An 11939-nucleotide genomic window follows, 5' to 3' on the forward strand; every position below is an offset into this window, starting at 1 on the left:
AGCGACCATCTTTCACGTTTGCCTACTCGATGACCTTCGTCACAAGGCCCATGTGCCCCTTACTACCTTTTTGCTCGCTGTCACGTCGAAACGTTCTCTTTCTATTATTTCATCTCTTCTATTACTCCCTCTCCTCGGATGCTGCTCTCGACCACAACTTCTTGTCTTGACTGCAATCTTCATCATTCTCACGCCTATACACGTCTTTCCTTCAGGTCCATCAGCTTGCATCTTCTTGGAGTGTGGTGTGATAACCATCGCTGTTGTTGGGGATGCTCGTGAAAGTTTAATTATCTGGCACTCTTCTCCTTCCTCCTCCTTGTTCTAACTCCTACTCTCCCCCTCGCTGTCCTGCTCTCTGCGCTGCTTCTTTGTTCCTCTCGACATCCTCTGCGATCAGCATTGACCATTTCCTCGTCTTTCACTCACCCCATTCTAACCACCTCCAACCTTCTTGTACTAATTTTAATTAACTAAACCCTTTCTAAACCCTCCTACCCCTGGATCTCTATAGCAAATATAGCGGGCAAATAGGGTACCAGCTTCCCCTGCCCTCGTTACGGGGCCACATGGCCAGTAGAGCCATGCTCACTTTTATCGCCGCCAGCATGGCAGGGGTGCGAGTGGGAGCATGGCAGATGCCGAACTTAGGATCTATGGCTACCCAACAAGCTCTCAGGTGCAGACTTGAACATGCAGGATCGTTGCGCCCCCTTATCAACTCCAAGGTGAAGATTTGTGACAGTGGGCTTGACGTATTGAGCTGCTGGCAGATGTATGCTAGAGTCCTACCTCAGCCGACGCCAAAACTTCTTCCTACGATCCGCTCATCTTGTGTTGTAAGGATGATGAGCAGCTCCACAAAGATGCAGTACGACCAAGAGCAGCTGAGACTGCTAGACTCTGACGAGTGCATCATTGTGAATGACAAGGACGAGGTTCTTGGGCATGGCTCAAAGAAGTACTGTCATTTGATGGAAAACATCTCTGCAGGCAAAGCTCTTCACCGTGCATTCAGTATCTTTCTATTCAATGGCAGAGGCGAGCTACTACTTCAGAAACGATCCAGTGATAAGATTCTCTTTCCGAATCGCTGGACCAACACGTGTTGCAGCCATCCCTTGTACAACAGTGAGGAGATGGATGATCCTGCTACTGCTGATGCCAAGGGCGTAAAGCAAGCAGCTGTACGGAAGCTTGAGCACGAGCTTGGGATCAGACAGGGGCAAGTGAAAAAGGAGGACCTGTCCTACCTGACTAGAATCGTTTACAAGGCAGCAGTAGGGGAAGATGACAAATGGGGAGAGCATGAGGTGGACTACATCTTGGTTGCAAAGGCTGATGTTGAATGCGTCTTGAATCCAAACGAAGTGTCCGAGATCAAGTATCTCAACAAGGCAGAGCTGAACGCGCTTCTAGACGCTGAAGATAAAGGAGAAATCATGCTGTCACCCTGGTTCAAAGCCATCGCACAAAGGTGGCTACCTGTCTGGTGGGATGCTGTGCTCAAGGATGAGGTAGAGAAGGTTAAAGACGTCGAGACGATCCATATCTTAAGTTGAGCTTGAGCTGCTGCAGCTTTGATGTAATTTATTTGATGAAAATCAAACAGCAGAAATTTCTGCCGACTCAAAGTGTTGTTATGATCATATCCTGAAGGAAAAATTGCCATGTATTTTCATGGGAAAAGGGTACGATTTTACATTCTGATATCGGTGTTGCAACATACCTTTATACTTTTACAGAGCATGCATTGCTCATCGTTGTTTCAAGGGGTCGATGAAATGTTAGAGTACACGAGACTGGGTAATGGTCGCTTAGCAAGTCAGTTTCACTGTCTCGCACGGGAGCTGCTTTACTGGCATGCAGAGTTTTGCTCGAAAGGATCGAGTTGACAAGGATGTAGTCAAGTCTCATCTTGGCAGCGTGCATGTCATCCGTGTAAATTCTTGTTGGAACAGTCGCCTGCTCAGAGCAATCGCTCTCCTCCCCTGCTCCCACTCCCAGGTACATGTCGGTGAAGCTGGACTCCAGCAGTTCGATAGGTCGATAGTCGAGAAACTCTGTGCCATTGGCAACACGGAGGAACTTCCTTGCGAGACGCTGGTCGCCTCTAAATCGTTGGACAAGCTCTCCATGATGCTGGGCGTCTCGAGGAGAAAGAGAGTTTAGATCTCCTAGCAGAACTAGAGGGACTCCGTCCTCAGAGAGCCCCCGAGCGATGCGGATGATCTCTTCACATTCTTTCAAGCGCGTCAAGCTATCTCTTGGCGACAGGTGACAAACCAGAAAATGAATGCCTTCAACTTCGACATGAAGCAAGCCATGATGAAATGGTTCTTCGGTAATCATGGATACGACCCGGATAGGCTTCTGTGATAAAAATCCAATATGATAACCTGTTCTACATGGCATCAAAACATGGTGAATGTTTCGACAGTGTCCAAGGAAGTGATTGAGTCGCCATTCTGTATCCCATCCATTGCACTCATTCATCGCTACCACGCCAAGATCAATGCTGTTGTTGTCTGTGCTGAAACAATTTTGCACCATCCATGAAGCAAGGCGCTCGAGTCTTTCCTTATCACCTCCTCCCTCAAAGATGTTGTAGGTTGTCACCTTCATGACATGTCCCTTTACACACTGCTGATCAATTTGACTCCCTTGAACTTCACCAAGACCAAGAAGACTTGCCACTAGCATGATCAACCCGAACATCTGAATCAGGTTATTGACGAGCAAACAAACCCTCGTCAAACAAAAAGGAGGACGAGGGTCTAGTATCGGTATCCCTATGGCCGCCTATATAAACCCTGGGATTGGGGGCGCCGCAGCGGTATATGAAAATCCAGGATCGTCGATTAGCGCTTTTGATTACCGGTACTTTTGAGTGCGTATATACGGGTACTTGTCCTCGCACAGAAGCACCCTTTTACCCCGATTATCATTAAGTGAATAGGGGGTGGGGTATTTGAATTGGCATGGGCGGCAACCTTCAAGGCCACCCCACTCCCCTCGAAACTTTTAAAAGACGACATGTTTTAAAAGGCTGCGAAAACGTTTTAGAAAGATACGAATAATCATAAAACAGATATAAATTGGAAACACAGTAGAAAAGACTTAGAAATTCAATATAAATGTTGGAAAGTATTTTGTAAATGATTCAAATTCATTGTGTACCGTGTTTCTTGGTTTGGTACAAGAATGAAGCCACCGGGTCCTTTTCTGCTAGTGCTTTGACAAATAAGGGGTAGGGTAGTCCCCCCTGTTCCCCTGATCCCACCCCACCCATCCCTATTTCAGAGATTTGAATTTTTCCCAGAGGCCAGTTGCCACGGCACTGATTGAGAGACATGTCTCTAAGATCTGGAAATTTACCAAATAATTTCAACATTGAAACATTGATTAACCATGTCAGGACCAAATATATCAAATCCGTCATCCCCACCTTTGCATGGAAGTTCGTGCAGACGTCGCAAACCAACCACCCTGGATGATGAATTTTGCTCACCTGGGAGTTTCTGTCAAGACGAGAGGGCTTCCTCTATAAACAAGGAAAATGGCAGGGACAACCTAATGTCAATGCTTGCCTGAAGGCCATAGGTTTGAAAAGAGATCATTTGTCCAATTCAAATCTTTGTAACACCTGGGATGCAGGTAGATCTCCTGAGTTGTTGCTTCGAATCTTACTAGAGTCTGAGGAGCAGAGAGGTTTTAGTCATCATGTGGATGAAGCCATACGCGAAGCGATTATTTCCCCTGACTCCGATGAACCAAACCCGGCTTGTTACCGTACGATTCTAACAAAGATCCAAAAGTGAAAATAGCGATTCTGAAGAAGATCCAGGGTGACACTGATGAGGAGATGTGGTCACGAAGAAGGTAGATCGGCAATTTGCATCACACAAGGCCAATTTTCGAGTGAAATGGGGACATTTTGCTGATCTATTACACCGCCAGAGTGAGGATGACTCTGCTGGGGGAGAGGAAGCGGCCGAGGGGCCGCGAAAGCAGAACTTCCGAAGTGCAAAACTTCGAAATACGATAGCCTTACGTTCTTCTTTAAAAAATGAACTTGCCACGAATAAGGAGCTTCATAACTTCCTGAAACCTGTGGTCAGACAAATGATGGCTACCCCACGGGAAGCAGCAGTTGCCCTCACAGCAAAGGTATAACGAAATCGCAGTACCAAGGATTCTGTCGTGCAAACGATAGCATGGCTGGCTGCTTTGTTCCTTTGCCAAAAATATCACAGGTAAGAGTGGATGGTGGGACTCATGGTCTCGGCCTTCAAGGCTTCAACTTGTCGAAGAGTGGATTGATATCTTCAACCTTCACGGGAAACACAACGCCTTGTTGTCACGATCAATGGAGGCTATGACTGTGCAACAATGACATTATCAACTGGCAATCCTAAGAAGGCAACTGAAGTCACCATTTCCATTTTGTTTCAGGAAAACATCGGAGAGAGGAAAGAAAACATGAGCCGTTGATGAAGTCGTCCCCAGAAACTTGCTGAGCATGGTGAGTTGGTTCAATTTGGAACCGGGGCAAAGCAAGAGAATTACAAATGATTTGGTTCCTTGCGGACTTGCAGGGCTCCAAGACCACTGCTACCTTATATGGCTGCTCTGAGGAAGCCGTCTACCGCCGGGGGGACCCCTCCTCGCCTCCGTGCTCGCCTGTTCTGCCAGTATCGAGCACAAATGGGCTCAGCAGCTCTCCTCGTGGGTGCTCTGCGCTTAGTACGTCTCCTTCTCGTGAGGACGGCAGCGCGCTGCTGCTGCTCCGCGCCATCCCTCGGCGTTCCCTCCCTGGTCTTGCGAAGTTGGTTTTATTAGCGAATAGGGCAGCCGCGCAAAGCTGGCGTTCCCTCCCTGGTCTTGCGAACTGAGTTGGTTAGCGTAGGTAGGGTAGCTACGCCGCGCAAAACTGCCTTTTTGGTCTTTCTAGTCTTTTGGCTGAGGCGGATGCTTTCTTGCTATGCCTACTTTTTTTTGCGTGCTCCTGCCTACCCTTCCATTGAGTAAATTCTAAATCTGAAAAAATCTGCCGCCATGCTATTGCGAGGCATGCTGTTGCGAGGCAGGTCGCTGGTACGAGTGCTCACGCTGACCCAGTATCGTCATAAGGTACAAGACTTCTCACATGTACGCTCCTGCCAAGAGCGGGCCTGCGCATCAGGCTCTGCTACCTCAACCACCTCCCCTCCCTTTGATGTTTCCGATCGCTTCTCAAGCTTTCTCGCTACGGCGAAGAAGTTGCTGGGGGATAATAGTCTAGACGAGAGGGCGTATTTTCTAGCGAACCATCTGTTTGTGCTCGAGCTTCAGAAGGATAACGAAAAGCGGGAGCTCGAGCTCAAGAAGGATAACGAGAAGCGGGAGCTCGAGCTCCGGAAGGAAAACGAGAAGGAGAATATAGAGGACTACTTCAAATTCCATCTATCGTTCTTATCTCAGAGGTGTGTGGTGTGTTTTCTTGTTGCGCTGAAGAATGATCAACCAAACATGTGCCCACAGGTATTTGCTTGAGTTGCTGTTCCAGAGAGTGATGTGTCGCGTGGATGGGAAAGACCCAAAGATGATGACCTTGCTGAAAGAGGGTCTTTCTAACGCCGACCATGACAAACTTATGAGCGGCAAGTCGTTGTCTATGAGCAGCATCAGTAAGATGCTGCAGCGACCAGAAATCCGAGAGATGATGTGGGAACGGATCGGGCTACCAAAAGACCTTGAGATCCCTAACCTGACGGACGACTACCATTTTTACGGAAACCTTTCCGAGGTGGTTCATGGACCACAGGGATCGTTTGTGTACTTGAGCGATGACGCAAGCGAGGTGGAGACGAGGTTTTGGCAGGCGGTGTGTGACAAGTTTGGCAAGACCTTGGACATGTTCGATAGAAAGAAAGTAGAATCAGGCAAGAAGGTGCTGTATGCAAAGCGTCATCCTGGCAAGATGTAACTTAACAACCCAAGTACCTACTTTGTCACTGTAGTAAACCTGGCTTGGTGTAAACGGGTATGCATTGGCAAAGAGCGAGCCTGCACCACAGGCTCTGGTACCTCATCCTCAATGCTTCGTAGAAAGCATGAACAAGTCACCAAGATGAAAATCAGCCGATCGTCGTCATTCGAGCCTTGGGTTTCTCAGCTGAAAAGCAATGAGAGCATCTCGGGCCCGAGCTTTGCAAAGTGCTGTCATGAATCTTTCTAATATCCTCACGTCCACCTTTTTGAGAGTATATGGCAGGACTCTTGTTGGAGTTGTTCCAAAGCTTTGAAATGTGACATGATTCTTCAAGATATCCAGTTTGCAAGAAACGTTTGGTACTTGCATGATTGCCTGGCATAACATCTCGAGGAAATCGTTCATGGTATCACAACCACTGACTCCATTTCACCAATTTTTTTGAGTCGCCAACTGCTGCAGTTTGGACGCGAACTTGCCTTGTCCAACCCGATCAAACAACTGCTGATATCGCAATCAACTCTCATAGTTAAACGGGTTTAGGGTTTAGGGTTTAGGGTTTAGGGGTTATTTCAGGCACCATGGCGGTTATTTCAGGCACCATGGCTGCACGCGTGGTGTAGGGGAAGCCGCCAGGGCGCCAAGGAAGCTGCAAGCGAGAGGTTTGTATACTTCAAATAGCTTTCTAAGTATGGTTCTTCAGTATGATGAAAATGTTCGCAACCTGCTGTATCGGAGATCATGCCAATACACGCAGAGCGGACTTGTGGATGCCTCTGTCCTCGAAGCTGATCTCGTCGAGAGGGTGAAGAGCTTCGCGAAGCGTTATCCGAACAGCAGGACAGCCCAGGCTTGCAAGGCTGTGGAGGGATGCACCCCCGACGCTATCGCAGAAGCCATCCGCTCGACATGTCAGCAGGCACGACGTGAGTTTCTGCAAGAAGCGATGACTGGATGGAGTGACGCATCCAGAGAGTGGTTTATGCAGCAGATTGAAGAAGCCAAGAAGGAGAAGGTCGAGACATACACCGCCTCAGCAGGCAACGAGGTGACTTCCTTCATCTCCATGACTCTCCTGGGCATCTCCTCGGTGTATGTCAACCATGAAGAAAAGCTGAAGAAGAAATTTGAAGAGATCGGACTGATCGTAGACTCAGTGCAAGAGAGTAAAGCAATCATGTGGAAGGCTCCGTATAGACCCGAGATAGCGAGTGCTGAGGAGATCCCGGTGACTGTTTCCTTCCTTCGCAATGCACAAGCGGAGAAGCTCTGGCAGGGAAGAGAGGACTTCGCGATCGATGGTCGCAAGTTCACAGCTGTACATGTGAGCATCGTGCACGATCGATCTTTCAAGATTCGAGCCAAGAGAGGACCCTGGGGCAAAGGGGGCAGCTTGGCAGAGCTGACTCACCTGCTAACCTTGGGCGGCATGACAACGGCTGAGATAGCTGCCGTCTATCGCTATCAGCTGCTGCGCCAGTCCCTTGCAGCGGTCCAACTCCAGCCGCTGGCAGGCATGCTGGTCGCTGGGGCGCCAGGACAGCAAGTCCACAAAGGCTTAGGTCAGAAAGGCTTCGTCGCTGTAGGGGCCAACGTCATCTGGAGACAGAGGGAGGTGGAGTGGATCGTCTCCTCGAGCTGCCCAGAGGCGAATGATACAGCATTTCGAGCTTTCCGAGAGAGCGAAGCGATGGAGGGAGTACACCTGACTCTGTTCAGCGAAGACCCGAAGATCAGAGAGGCGCTCGCAGTCGAGTTGACAGCTGATCGCTTTGTGTCCAGAAATAAGTTGAAGAAGGCATCAAGGATGCAGAAGAAGGCAGGCGGCAAGGACGGCAAGGAGATCAAGATCATCATCAAGTCGACGGCGGCATCTGGTCGCTTCACGAGGAAGGAGATGGAGGGGCTGTGCAACGGCGGCAACACGTCTATCGCAAGAGTCAAGAGAGTCTTGTTGGAGATCGCTAACAGGCTCGAGATCAACGTTGAAGGCATCGACATGGAGGAGGATTTGAACACCAAGTCCTGGAACGGGTCCAAGCTATGCATCCTCCTCGGCTCCACGGAGGATGCTCGACGCATGATGAAGGAGCTGCCCTTCTATCTCGAAGGCGCAGCAACCAAGCTCGAAGCAGTCGGCTTCGACAAGGAGCCTGACTCTGAGGCGGCTGGTCAGCGGGGCACCAGCGACGCAGCGCAGCGACAGGAGGAGAGCGAGGGAGAGTGGCTGGAGTTTACAGACCTGGAGAGGATCACAATGGAGGCAGCATCTCCGTCAAGCCAAGAGGACATGCAGCTCGTCAGCGAGCTGTCAGCAGTCATCGAAGATGCAGCTTCTTTGAACGAGGCAGGGACGAGCGAGCCGATCAAGCTGGTCCTGGACAAGGCCGTTGGCAACCTCCACGACACGTTCTACTCTCCGGGGAGCCTGGAGTTCATGGCGCTGGGAGAGTGGGCGAAGATGCCAGAGGAGCAGGGAGTTGGGCGCAACGTTCTCAAGGAGAAGCTGGGGAAGTGGCTGCAGAGCAAGCGCTGGACTCGCGTGCAAGGAGAGAGCAAGAAGGCAAGGAGGGGCAGCGCGTTCTCGCCACGGGCAACGGCAGCTGCTGAGCTTGAGCAGGAGGCGGAGAGCGACGACATAGAGCGTCGATCTCTTAGCCTCCTGTTCATAGCACTGAGTAAATTCGCAGAGATGCATGTGCTGGCCTGCTCGCTGAAGGTGGACAAGAAGGACCGACTGCGAGTGGAGATGAGGGAAGATGACGAAGAAGAGGAAGACATGGAGGAAGAGCAAGGCGAGGGCGAGGAAGAAGACGGGGCGAGCCCGTACCGAGCTTGAGCTGAGCCCAAGGTAAGGAGAGAAGGTAGGAGGCGACCGAAGGCCAAGGTGAGGAGAGGCAACTCTCCTGACTGAGGCTGAGGAAGCTGAATGGAGGACGAGTAGGTGGCGACCTAGGGTTTAGGGTTTAGGGTTTAGGGTTTAGGGTTTAGGGTTTAGGGTTTAGGGTTTAGGGTTTAGGGTTCAGGCAGCGCCGGTTATTTCAGGCAGCGCCGGTTATTTCAGGCAGCGCCGGTTATTTCAGGCAGCGCCGGTTATTTCAGGCAGCGCCGGTTATTTCAGGCAGCGCCGGTTATTTCAGGCAGCGCCGGTTATTTCAGGCAGCGCCGGTTATTTCAGGCACCAGCGCCGGTTATTTCAGGCACCAGCGCCGGTTATTTCAGGCACCAGCGCCGGTTATTTCAGGCACCAGCGCCGGTTATTTCAGGCACCAGCGCCGGTTATTTCAGGCACCATGGCTGCACGCGTGGTGTAGGGGAAGCTGCCAGGGCGCCAAGGAAGCTGCAAGCGAGAGGTTTGTATACTTCAAATAGCTTTCTAAGTATGGTTCTTCAGTATGATGAAAATGTTCGCAACCTGCTGTATCGGAGATCATGCCAATACACGCAGAGCGGACTTGTGGATGCCTCTGTCCTCGAAGCTGATCTCGTCGAGAGGGTGAAGAGCTTCGCGAAGCGTTATCCGAACAGCAGGACAGCCCAGGCTTGCAAGGCTGTGGAGGGATGCACCCCCGACGCTATCGCAGAAGCCATCCGCTCGACATGTCAGCAGGCACGACGTGAGCTTCTGCAAGAAGCGATGACTGGATGGAGTGACGCATCCAGAGAGTGGTTTATGCAGCAGATTGAAGAAGCCAAGAAGGAGAAGGTCGAGACATACACCGCCTCAGCAGGCAACGAGGTGACTTCCTTCATCTCCATGACTCTCCTGGGCATCTCCTCGGTGTATGTCAACCATGAAGAAAAGCTGAAGAAGAAATTTGAAGAGATCGGACTGATCGTAGACTCAGTGCAAGAGAGTAAAGCAATCATGTGGAAGGCTCCGTATAGACCCGAGATAGCGAGTGCTGAGGAGATCCCGGTGACTGTTTCCTTCCTCCGCAATGCACAAGCGGAGAAGCTCTGGCAGGGAAGAGAGGACTTCGCGATCGATGGTCGCAAGTTCACAGCTGTACATGTGAGCATCGTGCACGATCGATCTTTCAAGATTCGAGCCAAGAGAGGACCCTGGGGCAAAGGGGGCAGCTTGGCAGAGCTGACTCACCTGCTAACCTTGGGCGGCATGACAACGGCTGAGATAGCTGCCGTCTATCGCTATCAGCTGCTGCGCCAGTCCCTTGCAGCGGTCCAACTCCAGCCGCTGGCAGGCATGCTAGTCGCTGGGGCGCCAGGACAGCAAGTCCACAAAGGCTTAGGTCAGAAAGGCTTCATCGCTGTAGGGGCCAACGTCATCTGGAGACAGAGGGAGGTGGAGTGGATCGTCTCCTCGAGCTGCCCAGAGGCGAATGATACAGCATTTCGAGCTTTCCGAGAGAGCGAAGCGATGGAGGGAGTACACCTGACTCTGTTCAGCGAGGACCCGAAGATCAGAGAGGCGCTCGCAGTCGAGTTGACAGCTGATCGCTTTGTGTCCAGAAATAAGTTGAAGAAGGCATCAAGGATGCAGAAGAAGGCAGGCGGCAAGGACGGCAAGGAGATCAAGATCATCATCAAGTCGACGGCGGCATCTGGTCGCTTCACGAGGAAGGAGATGGAGGGGCTGTGCAACGGCGGCAACACGTCTATCGCAAGAGTCAAGAGAGTCTTGTTGGAGATCGCTAACAGGCTCGAGATCAACGTTGAAGGCATCGACATGGAGGAGGATTTGAACACCAAGTCCTGGAACGGGTCCAAGCTATGCATCCTCCTCGGCTCCACGGAGGATGCTCGACGCATGATGAAGGAGCTGCCCTTCTATCTCGAAGGCGCAGCAACCAAGCTCGAAGCAGTCGGCTTCGACAAGGAGCCTGACTCTGAGGCGGCTGGTCAGCGGGGCACCAGCGACGCAGCGCAGCGACAGGAGGAGAGCGAGGGAGAGTGGCTGGAGTTTACAGACCTGGAGAGGATCACAATGGAGGCAGCATCTCCGTCAAGCCAAGAGGACATGCAGCTCGTCAGCGAGCTGTCAGCAGTCATCGAAGATGCAGCTTCTTTGAACGAGGCAGGGACGAGCGAGCCGATCAAGCTGGTCCTGGACAAGGCCGTTGGCAACCTCCACGACACCTTCTACTCTCCGGGGAGCCTGGAGTTCATGTCGCTGGGAGAGTGGGCGAAGATGCCAGAGGAGCAGGGAGTTGGGCGCAACGTTCTCAAGGAGAAGCTGGGGAAGTGGCTGCAGAGCAAGCGCTGGACTCGCGTGCAAGGAGAGAGCAAGAAGGCAAGGAGGGGCAGCGCGTTCTCGCCACGGGCAACGGCAGCTGCTGAGCTTGAGCAGGAGGCGGAGAGCGACGACATAGAGCGTCGATCTCTTAGCCTCCTGTTCATAGCACTGAGTAAATTCGCAGAGATGCATGTGCTGGCCTGCTCGCTGAAGGTGGACAAGAAGGACCGACTGCGGGTGGAGATGAGGGAAGATGGCGAAGAAGAGGAAGACATGGAGGAAGAGCAAGGCGAGGGCGAGGAAGAAGACGGGGCGAGCCCGTACCGAGCTTGAGCTGAGCCCAAGGTAAGGAGAGAAGGTAGGAGGCGACCGAAGGCCAAGGTGAGGAGAGGCAACTCTCCTGACTGAAGCTGAGGAAGCTGAATGGAGGACGAGTAGGTGGCGACCGAAGGCCAAGGTGAGGAGAGGCAACTCTCCTGACTGAGGCTGAGGAAGCTGAATGGAGGTAGAGTAGGTGGTGACCGAAGGCCAAGGTGAGGAGAGGCAACTCTCCTGACTGAGGCTGAGGAAGCCAAGAGAAGACAGCAGAAGTAGAGAGTAGAAAGACGCCTCAGAAGCAGGGTTCGCATTGTAGGCCGTGTACTCCCAGTGCTCGAGCGCCTCTCTAGACTAGGATCCAATTGCACAAGCCCACAACGAGGCCGAGCAACATTCTAGCATTCTAATAAACTCACATAATAATAATAATAATAATAATAATAGGGTTTA

At 51.5% G+C, this 11939-nt stretch overlaps 3 protein-coding genes across 3 annotated transcripts; 2 read left to right on the forward strand and 1 right to left on the reverse strand.

Moving 5' to 3' along the window:
• The first annotated feature begins 559 nt into the window (after window positions 1-559).
• GUITHDRAFT_155857 (isopentenyl diphosphate isomerase) lies at window positions 560-1622 on the forward strand. The gene is made up of 2 exons (XM_005820974.1): window positions 560-728; window positions 774-1622. The coding sequence occupies exons 1-2, from the start codon at window positions 570-572 to the stop codon at window positions 1560-1562; spliced, it is 948 nt and encodes a 315-aa protein (XP_005821031.1). The 5' UTR covers window positions 560-569; the 3' UTR covers window positions 1563-1622.
• Window positions 1623-1731: 109 nt separating this feature from the next.
• GUITHDRAFT_119794 (hypothetical protein) lies at window positions 1732-2718 on the reverse strand (the record flags this gene model as incomplete). Its single annotated transcript, XM_005820975.1, has 1 exon — window positions 1732-2718. One exon carries the CDS (start codon window positions 2716-2718, stop codon window positions 1732-1734), a length of 987 nt encoding a protein of 328 aa, XP_005821032.1.
• A 2818-nt stretch (window positions 2719-5536) lies between these two features.
• On the forward strand, window positions 5537-6019 carry GUITHDRAFT_155858 (hypothetical protein). Its single transcript, XM_005820976.1, has one exon. It carries the CDS (start codon window positions 5555-5557, stop codon window positions 5966-5968), a length of 414 nt encoding a protein of 137 aa, XP_005821033.1. The 5' UTR covers window positions 5537-5554; the 3' UTR covers window positions 5969-6019.
• The last annotated feature ends 5920 nt before the right edge of the window (window positions 6020-11939 follow it).

The sequence above is a fragment of the Guillardia theta genome, assembly GCF_000315625.1.
Source record: "Guillardia theta CCMP2712 unplaced genomic scaffold GUITHscaffold_157, whole genome shotgun sequence".
In the NCBI taxonomy this organism is placed as follows: domain Eukaryota; class Cryptophyceae; order Pyrenomonadales; family Geminigeraceae; genus Guillardia; species Guillardia theta.